The 18,646-nt window shown below is 38.8% G+C and overlaps 1 protein-coding gene across 1 annotated transcript in view; it reads left to right on the top strand.

Moving 5' to 3' along the window:
* The window catches only part of DNAH1 (dynein axonemal heavy chain 1), a 5,225,710-nt gene that overhangs the window by 1,470,257 nt on the left and 3,736,807 nt on the right, over positions 1-18,646 (top strand). The window contains exon 18 of the mRNA XM_044076389.1: positions 3,022-3,177. Coding sequence (XP_043932324.1) covers positions 3,022-3,177 — 156 coding nt within the window. The remainder of the gene's footprint in view (positions 1-3,021; positions 3,178-18,646) is intronic.

The raw sequence follows: 18,646 nt of genomic DNA, 5'->3' as shown, positions 1-18,646 counted from the left end.
CCATAGTCAACTCCTCCATGAGGCTGATTTCCTATGCAGCTGATGGAGCGAGCAGAGCCGCAGGGACAGGTGTGGCTCTCAGGAGACATGCTTGGATGCGGCTGTGTCAGTTTGCTGAACCCTTTCGAGCGTCCTTCACCGATACTCCCTTTGATGGCTCCTTTCTCTTTGGGGGTCAGGTGAAAGATACATTGACCAGGTGAGCAGGAAGGCAAAACTCTCTCTGCTGTGGGAGTCCGTTTTTCCACCCCTTCCAGACCTTATCCCAAGGGTCAGAAGAGTGGAAAGATGTGGTTCCGAAAATCCCAAGGACCCTTGCCTGACACATGTAGTGATTTTTCCCCCAGGGGCAGAGGGGGAAATAGCAATAACAGGCACCTTTCTTGGTGGATGGTCTCCCCACTAGTGATTCAGGGCAGACCTTTCATGCAACTCCCTCTGGTAGCCACAGTAACCACGGATGCCTCCCTGATAGGGTGGGGGGGGTATTATCTAGGCAGGACAGTCCAAGGCACTTGGCAACCTCACGAGTGCCATCTGCATATCAATGTCCTAGAAATGAGAGCGGTGCTTCTAGCATTGTAAGCCCTTCAAGACTCTCTTCCTTCCGAGACCATTGCAGTCCAAACGGGCAACATGTCAGTGGTGTGGTACATCAGCAAACAGGGAGGGACCAGGTCTTGCCCCTTGTGTTGAGAAGTACTCAGACTGTGGCAATGGGCAATTTCCTCCCAACATTTTCTGATAGCAATGCACATCCCTGGGAAATCCAACATCATAGCGGCCAGGCTCAGCAGAGCTAATCCTCATGCTTCACGAGTGGTCTCTGAATCAGGAAGTTGCGGATCTTATCTTCCACAAATGGAGACAGCCTTGCTGCGATCTATTTGCCACTCCTCTCAACAACAAATGCAGCAGCTACTTCTCCCTACTTCCTCTTCGAGGTCATATACCTAGAGATGCTCTAGTCCACGACTGGCCTCAGGGACTCCTTTACGCTTTTCCCCATTTTCCCCTAATACCAAGACTCATACAGAAAGCAAAATCATTGGGTTGCAAAATTATCCTCATTGCCCCATATTGGCCTTGACAGATATGGTTCCTGTTCATGCACCTCCACATTCTGGATCAACCGTGGATTCTGGACCCGGTTCCAGATCTTCTGATTCATCAATCAGGCGGGTTGCACCAATCCCTTCAAACTCTCCAGCTCACAGCTTGGTTACTCCACTTCCAACCTTAGCCAGGCTTTCCAATATCTCCCCAGCAGTCCGTGATATTATTGTTTCCTCACATAAATCTACTACGAGGAAAACGTATGCTAGTAAATGGAAATGGTTTTCTTACTGGGCAGAATCTAGAAATTTGGATCCTTTCTCAGCCCCAGTCCATGAAATTCTTGAATTTCTAGCACAACTTTTTCAATCTGGTGCGGCTTCTGCTACCATTAGAGTACAGCTAGCTGCCATTTCTAATTTTCATATTGGTATGTTTAATTCTAGCATAATGTCTCATAAGCTCTGCAAGGCCTTTATGAGAGGAACATCTCTTCTTAGACCCCCAGTTAGAGATCCTCCTCCTTGGGATCTCAATTTAGTTTTAGCTTCCTTAATTTTGCCTCCCTTTGAATCGGCAGCATCATGTTCCTTAAAATTTATTTCTTGGAAGACACTTTTTCTGGTTGCTATCACTTCAGCTAGACGTGTCTCAGAACTTCAAGCACTATGTGTTTGTCCTCCTTATTTGGTGTTTCACAAGGACAGAGTTCCTCTGAGGACCAATCCATCCTTTATTCCTAAAGTCTGCTCAGACAGCAACTTAAATCAATCCATAGATCTCCCAGTTTTCTTTCCCAATCACAACAACAAGGCAGAATACAAGCTCCACCAACTGGATATGCACAGACAATTGCATTTTTACCTCCATAGAACTAAAGAACTAAGAAAGTCAGACCAGTTATTTCTTTCTTATGCTTTCAACAAACAAGGTCTTCCAGTTTCTAAGGTGACCTTATCCAGATGGTTATCTGATACTATTGCCTTTATTTATCAGTTACGAAAAAAAGTGCTACCAGCTAAACCAAAAGATCATTCTACTAGAGCATTAGCCATCTCTGTAGCCTTTCAGTCTAGGTTGCCCATAGACTCAATCTGTGCAGCTGCCACTTGGGCAAACCCTCATACTTTTATCTCTCATTACAAAGTGGATATGGTCTCCTGGAGCAGAGCTTCCTTTGGTTTTACTGTTCTGAAGAGTCTGTTCCAATGAGCCACCCAGGATTTTAGGTGCTAGGGACGCTGTCCCAAACAGCAAGAAAGAAATTATGCACCTACCATAACATTCCATGTTAGTTGTCTTCATCTCTCCTTCCTTCTTTCGTCCCTCCCTACTTCCCCCTTCCTAGAGGATTGAGAGGAGTTCCTTTTTTTTACTGGCTGAGTATCTTTTATTACTTCACATGCCAGGTAATTTATGACTCTTTCCTTGTTTAGGTGTATTGGACAACCAGTTTTTAGGTAACTGGTTACTCTACTTATGTGTAGTGTGCACTATCACAAACAGGATTTGGGTAGCTGATGCTGGGAATTCTGGGATAAGGGGTAGCCTCGAGCCAATAAACAGCTCTCGAGCTATAGAAGATGGCCGAGTCAGAGCCGAGGACCGGCTCCGAACCCAAACAGCACGAAGGAAGGCGAGATGAAGACAACTAACATGGAACGTTATGGTAGGTACATAACTTCTTTTTATCATCAATAGACAGTTGTTAAAGATGGCACAAAAATCTTTCATTCATATCTGACTGTAGTTTCTAGTCTGTAATCATTAGCATACTCCATATATTGAAGAATATAATTATTAAAAGATTTCTGTTGTGCTTAACTACATATTAAGCCTCACAGTAAAACGCTTTCACTAAGGAGACCAGCATTGTTGTGAATTAAGTCATTTAGCATTTGTAGATTTTTAAGGAATGGATGAATGAAGATGCATCTGAAACTAAAAAAATAATCTATTTTTCAGTTGGTAGTGGCTGGCTTTTCTGCCCACACCGACATCAGTCGTGCCCATGAAATTGCAAATGAGGTGAGGAGAGTCAGAAAGCAACTTAAGGAGTCGCAGCAGCTGGCCTTACTCTATAATAACAGGGAGAGACTGTTTGGATTACCTGTTACTAATGTGAGTACAAGTTAAATTGATTAAATGCTATATGATAAGAAAATCAGTGTTGTTAGCAAATGAGACAGCATATTGTAACATGTTTGCATATTTGTGAAAAAAGGGAGGATGCTGTTTGTGGAAAGCTAATTTGGAAACACTTTTTAGGGAGAACATGCAGGGTTTTAAAATATGAAAAACATATTACTTGTATATGGAATATTATTTTAAACATTTTGATGTATTTTTACTAATCATGTTTGTAATGTAAATGTATTGTTAAGGTACTAATGTCTCTCCTTTGAGTATCTGTTCAGAAGTTAACTATCACGTGATCTTCTTCGAGAATAGTTATTGTAACAGAAAATCATAGCATTTGAGTTTATCCAACTTATGTATTCCTTTCTCAAGTCAGCATTTTCTAAGTAGTAGTACATTCTCTGCAGGAAGCCAATACAAGTCTATTACTTGATTAGGTACTGAGGTAGGTGGAATAAAACTCTTGTATATCTTATAATATTATACTTTCTTTTCAGTTAATACCATTTCAAAAGTCTACTTAATTATCCATGTTTGCCGTATAACAGCCTCATTAAATTATTTAGCTTAATTTTTCCATATTTGCTTTCAAGTTGATTTCTTTGTTTTGTTTTTGTTTTATTTTTTTTTTAATTATTTATTCTTCATTTGATATTCAAGAAAGTCCAACTGGGCATACATTCCATTTTCAGTGGAGGCCTGGGAAGGAAAACTCCAAAAGACATAATACAAATTGTATACATATGATCTTAGAAACATACAAGTTACAGTAAATATACAAATGAGATCAGTAGAAGAAAAAAATCGTGATTACATCAGATACAGGCAAAAGACATACAGAAACATATATAACTGTATCTAAGTATATTTGAATACTATAGAGAAAGAAAAAGTAGTAAGGTGCAGGAACAGAAAACATGACAGTAAGAAGACTATTATAGGCTAAGAAGGTCAAAGGAAGGTGGAGAAGAACAGGATAAAACAAGATTTAATGATGATATAGAAGGAAATGAAAAGAAATAAGGGTAGGCACTAAGAGCAGTTAAGCTAGATAGTAAGTGTATAGTAGATTGCAGGTAGGAAGAAGTAAGAGAAAGGGCAGAGGGAGAGAGAGTGTAAGAGAAAGACTATAGGAAGGGGAAAATAAAAGGGTCACGTTTAACCTGGGGAAAGGCAAGTACAGAGCGTGAAGTTAAGAATGTATTCTTTTAGGGTTTGCTTAAAAATTGGACTTATAGGTGTTGATCTAATGTCCATAGAAATCTTGTTCCAGATTTTGGCTACTATGCAGGAACATAAACTATATCCTGTGTTGTTCTTTTTTTAGGTTTATGGGTTTAAGAAGCTGTGGCCCAGATGAGCAAAGTGTATGGTTAAGAAGGTACTGTTTGAGAATGTTACTGATGGATGGACAGTGGAAAGGATTTTATATCATTTTGTGGGCAAGTAAAAGTTGAGTGTAGTTGAGGTAATTGGGCAACTCAGGCCAATTTAATATTTTCAGAGCAGAGCACTGATGACTTTTATATGACAGATTGTTGCAAATCTAGCTACCTTGATTTAACATAGTTCTAGTTTTGTAATGAGGGAGATTTGAATACTGGTAAGAATTAGTGAGGCATACAATACAAAACATAGAAGGTATGTGTTTGCCAGTGGTGAGGATTTCTTTGTATCTATAGAGCATACTGAGTTTTTGATGTGTTTTTTTATGCAGTTTTGTAAAGGAAGATCGAATTTCAGTTGATCATCAATTATGATGCCTAGTAACTTGGTATGAGATAAGACTTCTGTATTTGTTATTGAAAGAAGTTATTTTGAAGCTGTTCTTGAGAGGAGTTAATTTGGAGGGAAATATGAATAGCTTGGTTTTGTTGGGATTTAGGAAGAGTTGGTTTTCACAGAGACAATGTTCAGTGGAGTTGAAAGCATTTTGAGTAACAGACGGTAAATAGGGAAGAGTGTCTGATGCACAGATGATGGTGGAGTGCATATTTGGTGAGAGAAGCCTATAGGGAGGATGTATGTAAGTTGTTAATAAAGATGTTAAGGAGTAGAGGTCAAAGGACAGAGAATTGGAGCACACTGGTATTAACCAGGAGTAAAGAGGAGTATGTAGAGAGACATTTTACAGATTGTTGCAGATGAGAACCAGCGAAGTAGCAGAGTGTTGTGTTAGACTAAGTGCAGACATTTTAGAGAGTAAATTGGAGTGAAAGACTATGTCAAAGGCTTTGGAGAGATCTAAACATAGGGAAGAGACCAAGTTATTATTATCTCTAACTTTGATGGTGTTGTCTAAGAAAGCAACCAGGGCATTTGTGCTATGGTATGGGCGAAAACTGTATTGGGTAAAGGTTAGTAGATCTTGAAGAAAGTATTGTACTATTTGCTGATGTATGTACTTTTCTAGATGTTTAGAGAGGGGGGAGAAGGTAATGATGGGCCTAAAGCTGTTGTTTCAGATGAGTTGCCACTTTTATGAAAAGGTGTGATGATTTTTTCCATAGAGAAGGGACATGTGATTCTTGAACGGATCTGTTGATCAATATGGATAAGCAAAGGAATAGCTGCAAGCTTTAGATATTCTGTAGTTAGACTGTCAATAGGGTGTGAGCAGGACTTGAGCTTACAGAGTAGGTGTTTTTTGTGAGATAGACAGTTTTTTTAAGAAGAAAAGAAGTTTATTTGAAGTGGGAACCTCATCAGGGCTATCATGAGTTTGGATGGGATTTTGTGTTATGGTAGCAATAAAGTCATAAAATGGGAGTTCAATTTATTTGAAGTTTCTATGGGAGAGCTAGCTGGGCAGGAACAGAGGACCAACATTTCTTGGAGGATTTTTTTATGGTTTATTTGTTTCTAAAGGAGCAGCGACTTGAGTTTCAGCAAGGTTATGGAGATGCTTATAAGTCTGAAGGTGGGCCAAAGATTTGGTTCTTTGTCAGTTACACCAAGCTGTGTCTCTGCTGTGCACTAGTGTGTGACCAATGTGAGATAGCCAGATAGTCTGGGTGGATTAAACGCATTTTCTTCTGTCGAGGGAAATTATATTCAAAGTATTGAGAAACAGTGAATTGAAGTTAAGCACAGTGTTATCCAGAGGTAAATGTAAGGACTGGACTAGTTAAGGGATTGAAGAACATTGTTGAAAAGATCAGGTTTAAAGTTGTCAAGGTTCTAGCATTTCTTAAGAAGTTGGTCTTTGGTGTTGTAGTTATTAATACCTGAACATAGATGGGACAGTGGTCACTGAATGAGTGTGCAAGGGTTCTGGGAAAGCTGTATTGTTTAGGATTCAAAACTAGAATCCAGTCAAGAATGGAGCCAGAATTGAGGTTTTGTTGTGGTTAGTATAGAAGGTTATAAATTGTATAAATCTATATAAGTTGATGCTGCTCAAAAGATAGTCTTTTGGAAGGTGTTGCCAGTCAATGTTGACATCACCAAGGACTGAGGTTTCATAGGATATGGAATATGATATCCAGTTAAGGATGTCTTCCAGGATAGGGTTATTTTACCTGGAGGGCTATACAGGGTAATGATACATAGATCTGTATGTTTATTTAGTTTCAGATTAGAAGTTAGTATCTGTAGAGGGAAATGCAATTTAGACAAACCATGAGGGTGAGAGAGCAAGGTGGTTTTAAAAAAGGATGGCTACTCCACCTGAGTCAAGTGTGTTTCTGAGTATCAGAAACGATCATTTTCATCAACCAACTGCTGCGTAAGTGTTACAATGCAATTATAGAAAAAAAGTAACATAACAGTCACCAGCTATAAATGCTTCGATTACATATGGAAAGGAAAACAGTTGGATGTATGACTGAAAGGAGATACGCTATATTATTTTTATTTAGATTAGTAGGCTGGATTGTTGGTATGGGTCACTCTTCACAGAAAGGAACAGTAGCAATAGGCTTAAATGCTTACTTTTTCAAAGACACGCTTCTCATGAGTAAAAAAGCCATACAAATCAATATATAATGGGTTCAACAAGACTGAAGTATTTATTTATTCAACATTTGTTGACCGGGAAAGTCTGACTAGGACAGAGCCTGTTTTTAGTGGAGGCCTTGGGAGAAATGCTCCAGACACATGTCTTTGGAATGTGGGAGGAAAATAGATCACCTGGAGGAAACCCACGCAAATGCAGGGAGGACATGCAGATTCTGCACAGAAGGCACCCGAGCTGAGAATCGAACGAGAGAACCTTTCGCTGTGAGGCGACAACATTAACTACTGCACCACCCATTAGCACATTAACACATGGAGTGTCCTTTACAGTAGCACTGGCTGCATGCTAAGTCGTACATATGGTTTAAGCAGCTAACTTAGTGGCACCCAAAGTTGTCAGAATATATACTGTCCACCCTAAAAATAGTTTTTCAGGTTGCAAATCTTTCTAGCAGAAGAAAGATAATTTTATGCAGAATGACAAGAAAACTGACGACTTTCAATACTGTGTGCAAGGGGCAATCTTGCAAGCCTAGTGGCACCTAAAGGTGTTAATCTATGTACTGTCTGCACTAAAAAAATATTTTTTTGCAGGCTACAAACCCTTCTAGAAGAAGAAAGAATTTTACACAGAATTATGCAGAATGACAGAAAATGATGACTTTTGAAACTGTTTGGAATTGGCAATATTGCATGCTATGACCAGCTATGATCCTGTGTGTGTGTGTGTGGGGGGGGGGGGGGGCACTGTACTGTTTTATTGCATCCTAGCTTAAGTGAAGATTTTATTTCTTGCAGCAAATCAGTTAACAAATTTATTTGTCAAAGGCAAATGGCAACTAAGGACTTCCACAAGCAACATTTAATGTTCATCATTCTCACTGTTACAGTATGCTGTATTCTGCCAACAATGCAGCACCTGGGCCAGGTTCCCAAAGCTGTAGACACCTCCCACACAGTCACTCAGGCTGCCTTTATCTAAGCCCTTTTTGGAGGAAAGTATATAAGCAGCTGTAGTGACTAGAAAGCTTCAGTACTTTTTTGCCGTCCTGTTGATGCATCTCTAAGGCTTCTATGGAGCAGCAGTTGGCCAAGGCTTCCTGCCTGACAGATAAGACCCATTTTGGGGACCCCATTCATACATATTTAGAGTGTCAGGAGTGATTTGTGAGAGATGAGTACCAGTAAGAGTGAAAGGGAAGGTCTACAAAAGGGTAGTGAGACCAGCTAGGTTATATGGGTTGGAGACAGTGGCACTGACAAAAAGGCAGGAGTCAGAGCTGGATGTGGCAGAGCTAAAGATGTTAAGATTTGCACTGGGTGTGTCGAGGGTAGACAGGATTAGGAATAAGTATATTAGAGGGTCAGCCCAGGTTGGACAGTTTGGAGACAAAGCCAGAGAGTCGAGATTGCGTTGGTTTGGACATGTGTTGAGGAGGGATGCTGGGTATATTGGGAAAAGGATGCTAAGGATGAAGCTGCCAGGTAAGAGGAAAAGAGGAAGGCCTAAGATAAGGTTTATGGATGTGGTTAGAGAGGACATGCAGGTGGTTGGTGTGACAGAGTGAGATGCAGAGGACAGGAAGAAATGGAAACAGGTGATTTGCTGTGGTGACCCCTAACCGGGAAAAGTCGAAAGAAGAATAAGAAGAAGATTCATACATATTTATATAATTTTATAAAAATTTTGAGTGTTTACATGTGTTTCTGGAGACAATTATGGTGTATGTCTTTAAGAATGCTGTCTTTTCAGGCATGTCAGTAGACATTCCTTGATTACAGTTATTGTCTCTTTAGGGATTGATTTCTAGGCGTAGACTGTCAAGTAATACCTTAAGGCTTGTTTTACATTTATTTACATGTATTTTAGGGATTTTGGGAATGTCAGAAATTATTTTTCATGGGGAATAAACATACTTTTATGTGAATGTCTGTGTTCACTTGTTATTTATATGTTTTAAGTGGGTTTTACAGAGCAGTTACCTTTTTGTGAACTGGCTTAATTTTGACACGAGAAATGTGTGTTCTCCTCTTGTTAGAATTTAATTCCTTTTCTAAAAGTTGTATGCTGATTGAATATACCAAGAGACAACCTGCCTTCCAACCACTCCTACAAGCATACTTTACCAGAAATTAGGCTATTTCACTGGCAACAGCATGGACACTTACCCCAGTCCTGCTGGTCCTTCTCCCAGCATAAATAAAAGGAAAAAAGAGTTAAAACAAGAGTCCTTGCTTCATTGTGGGCTCCTCTAATGCCTTAGTTGACAGTGGGTGACCCTGTAATGGCCACTTCTGGTTCCTCAGACCACTTAGCTGTTTCCTTGAATCCTTCTGATGTAGCCTTGCTGATCACTATGGACCAGGGGTCAGACACTTCCTGTTCAGCTGTTCAGGTGTTCTGCTTGGGCATGGGAGAACTATCCATTTTGGATATGGGGAAACACCTCAGGAGGGTCTTCTCAAGGTTCTTGGGAGAAATGGACCTCTTGCTCGGGATGATATGCATTCCTCTAGCTATTCTTCCTTTCTGGATGCACCTAGCAAAAAGAAACAAAAACGTTAATCATACAGAAAACAAGGAAATGGTTCCTGTTTGTAAAAATAATTCTCTTACTTTAGCCAGGAGTTTACTGGAGGCAGTCAATTCTGGCTAACATACACTCCTTCTGATGTTTGTACTCCTACTTCCAAGGAAATGTATGTCTTTTCTTATGATTCAGATATGGACAGAGACAAGGTATGACCTTGGAGGGTTCCATAGTCCAAAACTCTGAATATCTTGATAATGAAGCTGAAGTTATACAGATGGAGGTTTTATCATTTACTGAGAGTATTCCCAGACTAAGGGATGAATTTTATTTGAACAAATAGAGATTACCCCTGAGTTTGGTTTTCCCCCCCTGAGATGGGCAGATATTTTGATTTACTTGAACAAAAAGCCACTAATATTGCACCCATTCCTCCTTTTTTGCCAGCATTGGAGGATTCCTTTAAACGTGCTGTAATGCTCCCGATTCTCTTGCATCAGTTTCTGAGAAAGCAGACACACTATATTATATAGAGTTTCACAAGCTAATGAATATTTTTTAACAAGAAACATGTTTATTAAATTATCATGTTTGACATAGGCAATCTTACATTTATATAAATGAAAATAAACCATAACGACACAAGTTTCATTTGCAAACATTATACATTACAAACCATGCCGACACAACTGTAGCTGCAAAATTATACATCACTTATAATATATCCTGTCATTGTCAGTCAATCATTACAGAGCTCATTCAAATCCTGACTTCTTTTAAACCTCATGCCTCCTCTGCTTGTATTGATCCCACAATTCCAATTTTTCCTACAAAATTTGCTCCTACCTTTTTCTGAAGATTTCAATTCCAGTTGTTTTATCTCTGTTACTATCTTCATTACTTCTAGTAAACGTGGTTTAGACTTTGAGCTCCATTTTCTAGTAATTGCTTTTATGACAGCTACCATAATTAGACTCAGCAAGGCCTTAATATTTCTAGGCAATTTAGATTCTGTATCATAGCTCAAAAAATAATTTCCTTAGTTACACCACTTTTCTCACCCAGTATTTCTGACAGAGCAGTCTGCAGGGAATCTTATCCCCCCATTGTTTCTTTGTAAATTGCTTATCCAATCCTTTGATTGAGTCTTATAATTATTATGCAATATTTTATATGCTCTACAAATTATTCCCTTTTTAATGGTAACTTTCTGTTCTAGATTCTACTAAAAACTCTACCAATGCTGGCCTTTCGTTTAGGACCCACCATTTATTTCTCTTTGCCTATACTCTGATATAAATTCTTGATAGGGAAGGCAATCTCTAACCTGCAATCAAAATAAATTATTGGCATCTTCCCATTCTATTGCCTTTTCCTCTCTAATTATTTGCTCCCAATACCTTGGTTCCTTTGCCAGTTTTCTCCAATAAATTCCAGCCCCCTCTTGCCTGTTGTCTGTATAACTCATTGAAGTCACCCCTATTGTCAGAATCTCCTTTCTCCATGACCATGTTGGCTTATTTCTTAAATTTCTGCTACGTTATGAATATAATATTCTGTATGATTATTGTTGTCTTAAAGGTCTGCATCCAAAATTCAATTTTTTTTCGTGTTTCTTGAGCTTCCCCCCTGTTTCATCATCATCTCTTTCTAGTCATCCCTATTGTCAGAATCTCCTTTCTCCATTACCATGTTGGCTTAGTTCTTAGAAAAATTTCTGCTACTTTATGAATGTAATATTCTGTATGATTATTGTTATTTGTCTTAAAGGTTTGCATCCAAAATCCCAGTCTCTCCTTGTTTGTTGAGCTTCCCCCGTTTCATCATCATCTCTTTCCACTTTGAATTATAGTTTTCTGGTTGTGCTATGTACAGATGCCTCAACTCTGTTGCTCTGAAATGCCCCTTCAAATCGGGTAATCCCAGTCTGTCTTGTTCTGTTGAAAGGATAAGCTTATCCCACTTGACGCTTGCCATCTTCCCCTCTCAGATAAAATCCTTCAACTCTTTATTAACTACTATCCACAACTTCTCCTATGGTTGATAAAAATATACCTGACCTGTGTATAAGGCTAAAACATTTTAACTTCTTGTATCTTACTATCGATATCCATATAACAGAACTTCCATTTTCTCAGTTTTTGTATTATCTTTTGTTTAGTCTCTTTTCACATATCCTTAGCTGCTACAACAGCATCACTTTTAATCCATATTCCTAAATACTTCATTTTATCATGTCCCCATAAATATGGAAATTGCTGTAGCGATGTGTGTGTGTGGGTACATAATTTACGGCTATTGCTTTTGTTTTATTTTCTTTAATTTTTCATCCCAAAAAGATTAGAAACTGTTTTAAAGTGTTCCAAAGCATTGTAATGTCCCTTTCTAGTTTTGTCAAGTATAAAATAATATCATCATCAAATACAGCGAGCTTTTCTTGACTACCATACCAGTTATATTCTTGAATTTCTGAGTCCCTTATTTTCTTTGCCAATGGTTCTTAATATAATGCAGTAACAAAAGGGAGAGAGGACACACTTCCTCTGCTTAAACAAATTATCAGAGAGAACTCCACCCACTTTAATTTTTGCCTTTGATCCCTCATAGGTCCTCCTAATCAACCTTACAATTGTATCAGGGGAATGCAAATGCTTCCATTGCTGTACTCCTAAAATCCCATCTTACTATGTCAAATGCTTTCTCTGCATCAAGACCTACCAACAACAGTGGTGTTTTCTTACATTCTGCTTCCCTCTGGATCATTAGTGTTCTGTTAATGTTGCCAAATGTTGACCTCTGCTCCCCAAAACCATATTCATCCATATCTATCAATTTTGGCATCACTTTTGTCATTCTTTTATCCATTATAGACATAAACACTTTATAATCATGGTTTAGTATTGAAGTGAGCCTGCATGAAGCTCCGTCTGATTCCATCTGATGGATCTTTACCCTCATTAGATATTACAGCTACCACCACTTTCTTCCAGGATGTTGGTACTTCTCCTCCTGTTAAAACACTATTAAATAAAACCTTCTAGATCTTTATTATTTTTTCCCTCTTTGCTTCCATACTTCCATAGGAGTACCATCTATTCCTGGGGACTTTCCTATAGATTAGTTATACATCACAATTTTTATCTCACCTCTTTTTATTATGTAAGTAATTGAGCCTCCTGCACCTCTAACCTTGGCATATTTAATTCTGCCATAAACATTTCCATTTGTACCTTTTCTTGATTTCCATATTTCTCTGCTTTATACAGATTATCATAGAATTTCCAAGGAACCCTTGTTATCTTCCTTGTTATAGGCTCCCTAAGTTTGGTGACAGCCCTTTCTACATTCTGTTGCCAGGGTCGTTGTGCTAAAAGTTTTTGTGCTCTGGAGGTATTATCAGAAACCAATTGCTTAACTGCAGTCTTTCTAAACTCATGCTTATTATCGAGGTAATCCCTTGTTTTCTGTTTAGCATTCTACAGTTGCTCCTCTTCTTGTTCTGCAAGATTCCTCCTATTTTGTAACACTTCAACATTTGTCAGTCCCTCTAAATAATTCTTGCTACTTAACCATAGTTCCCTTTCTTTTATTTCCACCCTATTTTTAAACTCAACTTTAATTGTATCCCACTCCCTAGCTATATTTTCAGAAGAAATTTCTGTCTTCTCTAATAGCTCCAGAATAATTTCCACTATCCATTCCTTAAATTCCTCTCTTTTCAACAGGTAGGTGGGAAAGCAACGGTGTCTCATTTTTATTTCATTACCCTGTGTTTTTATTTTAGTTATTATTGGCACATGATCTGAAATAGTTATTCAGTGCATATCAAGACCTTCAATTAAATGCACATGTTCCTGAGAAATGTAAATTCTGTCTAGCTTAGCCCAGTTTTTGTATCTTGAAGAATATGTAAATTCACTCCAAACCTCTAGTACTGAATTTACATCTTCCATGCCAAATAGTTTCATAAATTCCTTTAAAAATCTACCTATTGTTATCCTTCTGCTCCCCCCCCCCACTGTTGCAAATCAAATTTCAGTCCCCACCTATAACTAATATTAATTTCTTAAAGCTGATTATTTCTCCCAGAATTTTCTTAAGTTCTATTATATCAGTTTTTGGTGGAATTTAAATACATGCCAGTGTTATCCTCCTTCCTTGCCAGTAGCCCCTTAGTGCTACAAATCTACCATTTTTATCTTTTTTTTTAATTCTCTTCTATTACTATTGGAACTCCTTTTGCAATTAATACCTTTGCCCCAGGTATTCCACTGAATAACCACCCTGAAATCATTTCTTTATCAAATGTACATGTTCAGTTATTGCCAGGTGTGTCTCCTGGTGCATAGCTACTTGTACTCTACATTATTTAATGTAGTTCACTACTTTTTATTTTTTTTTATTTATCTGTGAGACCGTTAACATTTAAAGACATTATAAAAGCCATCATATTCTTGAAAAAGTATTATTCCCACCTTTTATGTATATACATGCTTCTTTGTTAAATGTCTAGTTCCAGCTTTTGTGTTACATGTATGCACTGTTTGGCAAGTTAGTTCTTTATACAGTTGTTTTTTGTCATTGCCATTTTAGCCTATGTCACACCTTACAGAACTTATTTTTTTTATTGAAAACCCTGAAACAAAAACAGACACACCCCCAATACCCCCTAACACATATTAACTTAATAATAACACACAAAACTATGTACATCTTTCACATATTGAAACTTTATCCTCCTAATAGAAGCAAATACTCCAACTTGACAGCCACACACATAGATTTGAGATAACAAAATAGAAAGGTTATCCATGCTGAGATGGTAGAGCTAATGAGTATTTTTATTCTCATCTTAGACCAAACCCAGCTGCCATTATTCCTATGGCTTTCACTGCTAGAAAACCTTTATATGTTCCTCTACATGGTGTCCGCACTGGTTCTTTTTCTTGGATACATCTAGAAAACTCCTATCCACATTCAACCCATTTCCTGGGAATAAGGAAGGTAGATGGATGACTTATAGTAAGTGATTTTTTTCTTCTACTCTGTGCTTCAGAATCCTGAATTACCCGGGCTACATGTGGAAGTTATTTCAAAATGTGGCAGTAGTTTAGGAGGATTGTCTACTTCTCTGACCACTGAACGTAGGTCTTCTGTGAATCAAATTGTGGCTAACCTGTCTTAAGTTTCTAAGCATGCCTTAAAAATGTATATGATTGTACTGATACTGTTTCCAGGGTTACTGCTTCAGCTAGAATCCTGAGAAGTTATGTCTTTGCGTATAACCAAAGCTTTTCAGAGGAGTTAAAGTCAGAAATTTTGAGTTCCCCTCTAGATACAGAGGTTTTATAGGGGCCTGCTACTTTGCAAGTCCTCAAACAATTGTTTGAGAGGGTAGATTTATGCAAAAAATCTCCAGAATTTTTCATGTCCCCAAATTCTTCCCTTCCAAACCCTCTACCTCCTTCAAAGGATAAATCGAGCAAAGACCACTGCCTAATAACAGGCAAATTCCTAAGAAGAAATATGAGGAGAGAACCAATCCTAAAGCCAAAAAATTAGGATCTTTTCCAAAAAGGGCCAAGCACCAGCTACTAATGACTATGCCAGGGATCTGGTCACCTTTCCTCCCCCACGTATCCCTATATATCTTTCTTTTTCACACACTGTGACCCTCAACACCTCAGATTGGTGTCAGATAGTATCAGACAAATGGGTTTTGAATGTAAGTTCGGGGGGGGGTAGACTGGCAATGGTTAGTGTACCCCCACCCACTTTCACGGGACCCCCCCTCATCTTCCCATTCAACCAGAATTGTTTCCAGAAGTGTTCCAAAAAAGAGTCATAGAACTATTTCCTCCTGAACATATAGGAAAACACTTATTTATTTTATTTATTTCCAGTTTGATTACCGGGGAAGTCCACTGGGCTCAGAGAGCCCATTTTTATTGGAGGCCCGGGGAGAAAAGCTCTATGACAAAGAATACAGATAAAAGTTTAAAAACAGTAACAATTAAGAACAAGTTACTAATATTAATTCAAAGCAAAGCATTGTGGAAAAACTTTCCTTGTACAGAGTCATTTAACATACAGTCATGCATATAGAGTACAAAGCTATTTACAATATTTACATAGTTAATGTCTTTGGGAATTAGCTTTTAATGGATATAGTAAGTTATATTGTTTATCAATGCAGGGGGGAAACCTGCTGGGGCCAAGAGCTTAACAAAGAAATTAGGTAGGGTGAAAGCACATACATTTCCGTTTGGAGAACAGGTAGGTGAATAGCTGTGATTTAAAGTTTTCTCTGTTAGGCAGGGCTCTTAGTGTTGATGGGAGAGAATTCCATTTCCTACCTAGGAAGTATGAAAGAAGAAGTTGTCCAGCAGGTCTTTTAGGTTTATGGATCATTATTAAGTTTTGGTTTTCTGATCTTAGGGTTGTATTAGGGGTGTATGGTGCAAGGATGTTTGTCAGAGCTGGGCATTTTGTTGGGTAGAATAGGAGTCTGTGTGCAGTGGTAAGTTGGAGGTAGTCTAGGTGGTTTGGGAGTTCTAGCCATTTCAGAGATTGGAGGGAGAGACAGTGATTGGTAGAATTGTTGGCTTTGGTGGCAAATCTGGAGATTTTATTGTAGCAGATTTCAAGTTTAGAGGTGATGGAAGATGTGAGGTTTGTTAGTAGAGGGGCTCTGTACAATAGGGAAGGCAGAAGTTAAGTAGTGGCCAGGGTATGTGTAGTGGAGGAGGAGAGGAAGCGATTGTTCCTATATAGCATCCCTAACTTTTGGTGGGTTTTCTTTATGTTTTGTTGAATATGGATGTCGAACCTGAGGTGTTCATCTATTGTAACACCTAGGAGTTTGGAGAAGGGGACCACTTCGATGGGGGACTTGGTTAGGCTGAGAAATTGGAAGGAATTTTTGTCATATGAAAAAGATTTTGAGGGAGGGAATAGGATTATTTTACATTTGTTTGCATTGAAAGAGAGGTGCTTTTGGTGCATCCAGGTCTCAGTAGTTGAGAAGGCGATTTGGGTTTTAGTTAGCAATTCGAGGAGGTTAGAGGCAGAGCAGACTAAGGTTGAGTCATCAGCATATTGAATGACTTTTGCGCTAGGAATAGCGGAGTGGAAATTATTGATAAAGATGTTAAATAGCATAGGTCCGAGGATAGAGCCCTGAGGGACGCCAGTTGCGGTTGGTAAGAAAGGAGAGGTAGCTTTATTCCATTTGACAGCCTGAGTCCTATCAGACAGGTAACTAGCGAATCATGATAGAGTGTTTTGGGAGAGATTGAGGTTTGAGAGATGACAGAGAAGGTGCTTGTGGGAAACAGTATCAAAACCTTTAGAGAGATTTAGGAGTACCGTAGATACTAAGTGTCCAGAGTGTCGGGCTTGATTGACAGTTTCTAGGAAGGAAAGTAATGCAGTCATAGTGCTATGCCCAGGGCGGAAGCCATGTTGAGTATGGGTAAAGAGTTGGTTTTGGGTAAGAAAAGGCATGAGTTGGAGATGAATAAATTTTTCCAGTATTTTGGAGATGGATGAGAGTAGTGCAATGGGGTGGTAATTTGAGATGTCTGTGTTTTGGCCTCCCTTGTGGAGAGGCAGAATAAAGGTGGAACGTCAAAGTTTGGGGATGTAGGATTCCTTTATGGATCTGTTGATAAGGATGCTAATAGAGAATGCTATTCCATCAGTAGCCGATTGAAGTAAGGAAGAAGGAATGTTGTTGGGTGCATTGGAGTAGGGTTTGAGTTTGGATAGGAGTCTTTTTATGAGAGTAGTGGGGACAGGTTTGAGCTCGAACATAGGTGGAGAGTTATTGGGGAATTTAGTACTAGGAAGCTGGTGGGAAGAGTTATTGTTGGGAAAAGTCTTGGTCAGGTTAGATATAGAGTCTATGAAAAATGAGTTAAATTGTGATGCTAATTCGAGGTCGGATTTACTTGGGTCAGGACAGGGGTTATTTTTGGAGCCTGGGTTAAGAAGTGAGTTTGTAGAGTTCCAGAATTGCTTTGGGTTTTTGGTATGGTTGGACTGTAGCTTTATATAATAAGATTTTTTTGTCATTGGTGATTTGCTTTTTTGCAAGGTTATGGAGCTTTGTGTACTGGAGATGGGTTTCAGGCAGTTTATTCTTTTGGAAAAGCTTCCAGAATTTATCTCTCTGATGCATAGTTTGTTTTGTTTCTTTAGATAGCCAGGAAGCTGTAATAGTTTTTATCCTTTTGTGTCTTAGTGGGGCTAGTGAGTTTAGAGTGTCTAGGAAGGTAGTATTGAAATAGTGTATGGTTTTGTCAAGTGGGAGGGTTTTGAGAATGTTCCAATTCATTTGTTTGAAAATATTGGAGAAAGTTTTGGGGTCAGATTTGCTGAGGTTGCATGTAAGAATGTATTGATGCTGATGAGGGGTAGAGGTGGTTGCCCGGTGAATAAAAGCTGGGAGGTGGTCACTAATGGTCTCAGCGATAGTGCCAGAATTGGTGATTTTGTTAGGATGGGTGACTAAGATCCAGTCAAGAATGGATCCTGGGGGATATGTTTTATTGGGTCTGGTGATGGAGGGGATTATTTGAGTAAAATTATAGAGGTTAATGGATAGGGAAGGTAAGGGGCTGTTGATTTTATTCCAGTCGATGTTTACATCACCTAGTATGCAAGTTTCATAGTGTATTTCTGTTGAGGCCCATAGGAGTATATCTTCAAGGATAGTGGTGTTGTTACCGGGTGAGATGTATAAGGCAATGACACAGATGCATTTGTAATTATTTATTTTTAGTAGACCGGCTGTTAATTCTGTGTTGGGGAATTGGGGAATAGGATTTGCAAGGGGAATTAAGGTGAGAAAATTAGAGTATATTAAAGCTGTACCACCACCTTTTCTATTTAAGCGGTCACATCTGAGAGTTTGAAATCCAGGGGGTAGGATTTCAGAATCAGAGATGTGGGGTTTGAGC

This window comes from Protopterus annectens, chromosome 7.part0 (assembly GCF_019279795.1).
Source record: "Protopterus annectens isolate FY-2018-M chromosome 7.part0, PAN1.0, whole genome shotgun sequence".
In the NCBI taxonomy this organism is placed as follows: domain Eukaryota; kingdom Metazoa; phylum Chordata; order Ceratodontiformes; family Protopteridae; genus Protopterus; species Protopterus annectens.
Note: the sequence above shows the minus strand (reverse complement) of the source record. Positions and strands in the feature narration are given on the sequence as shown.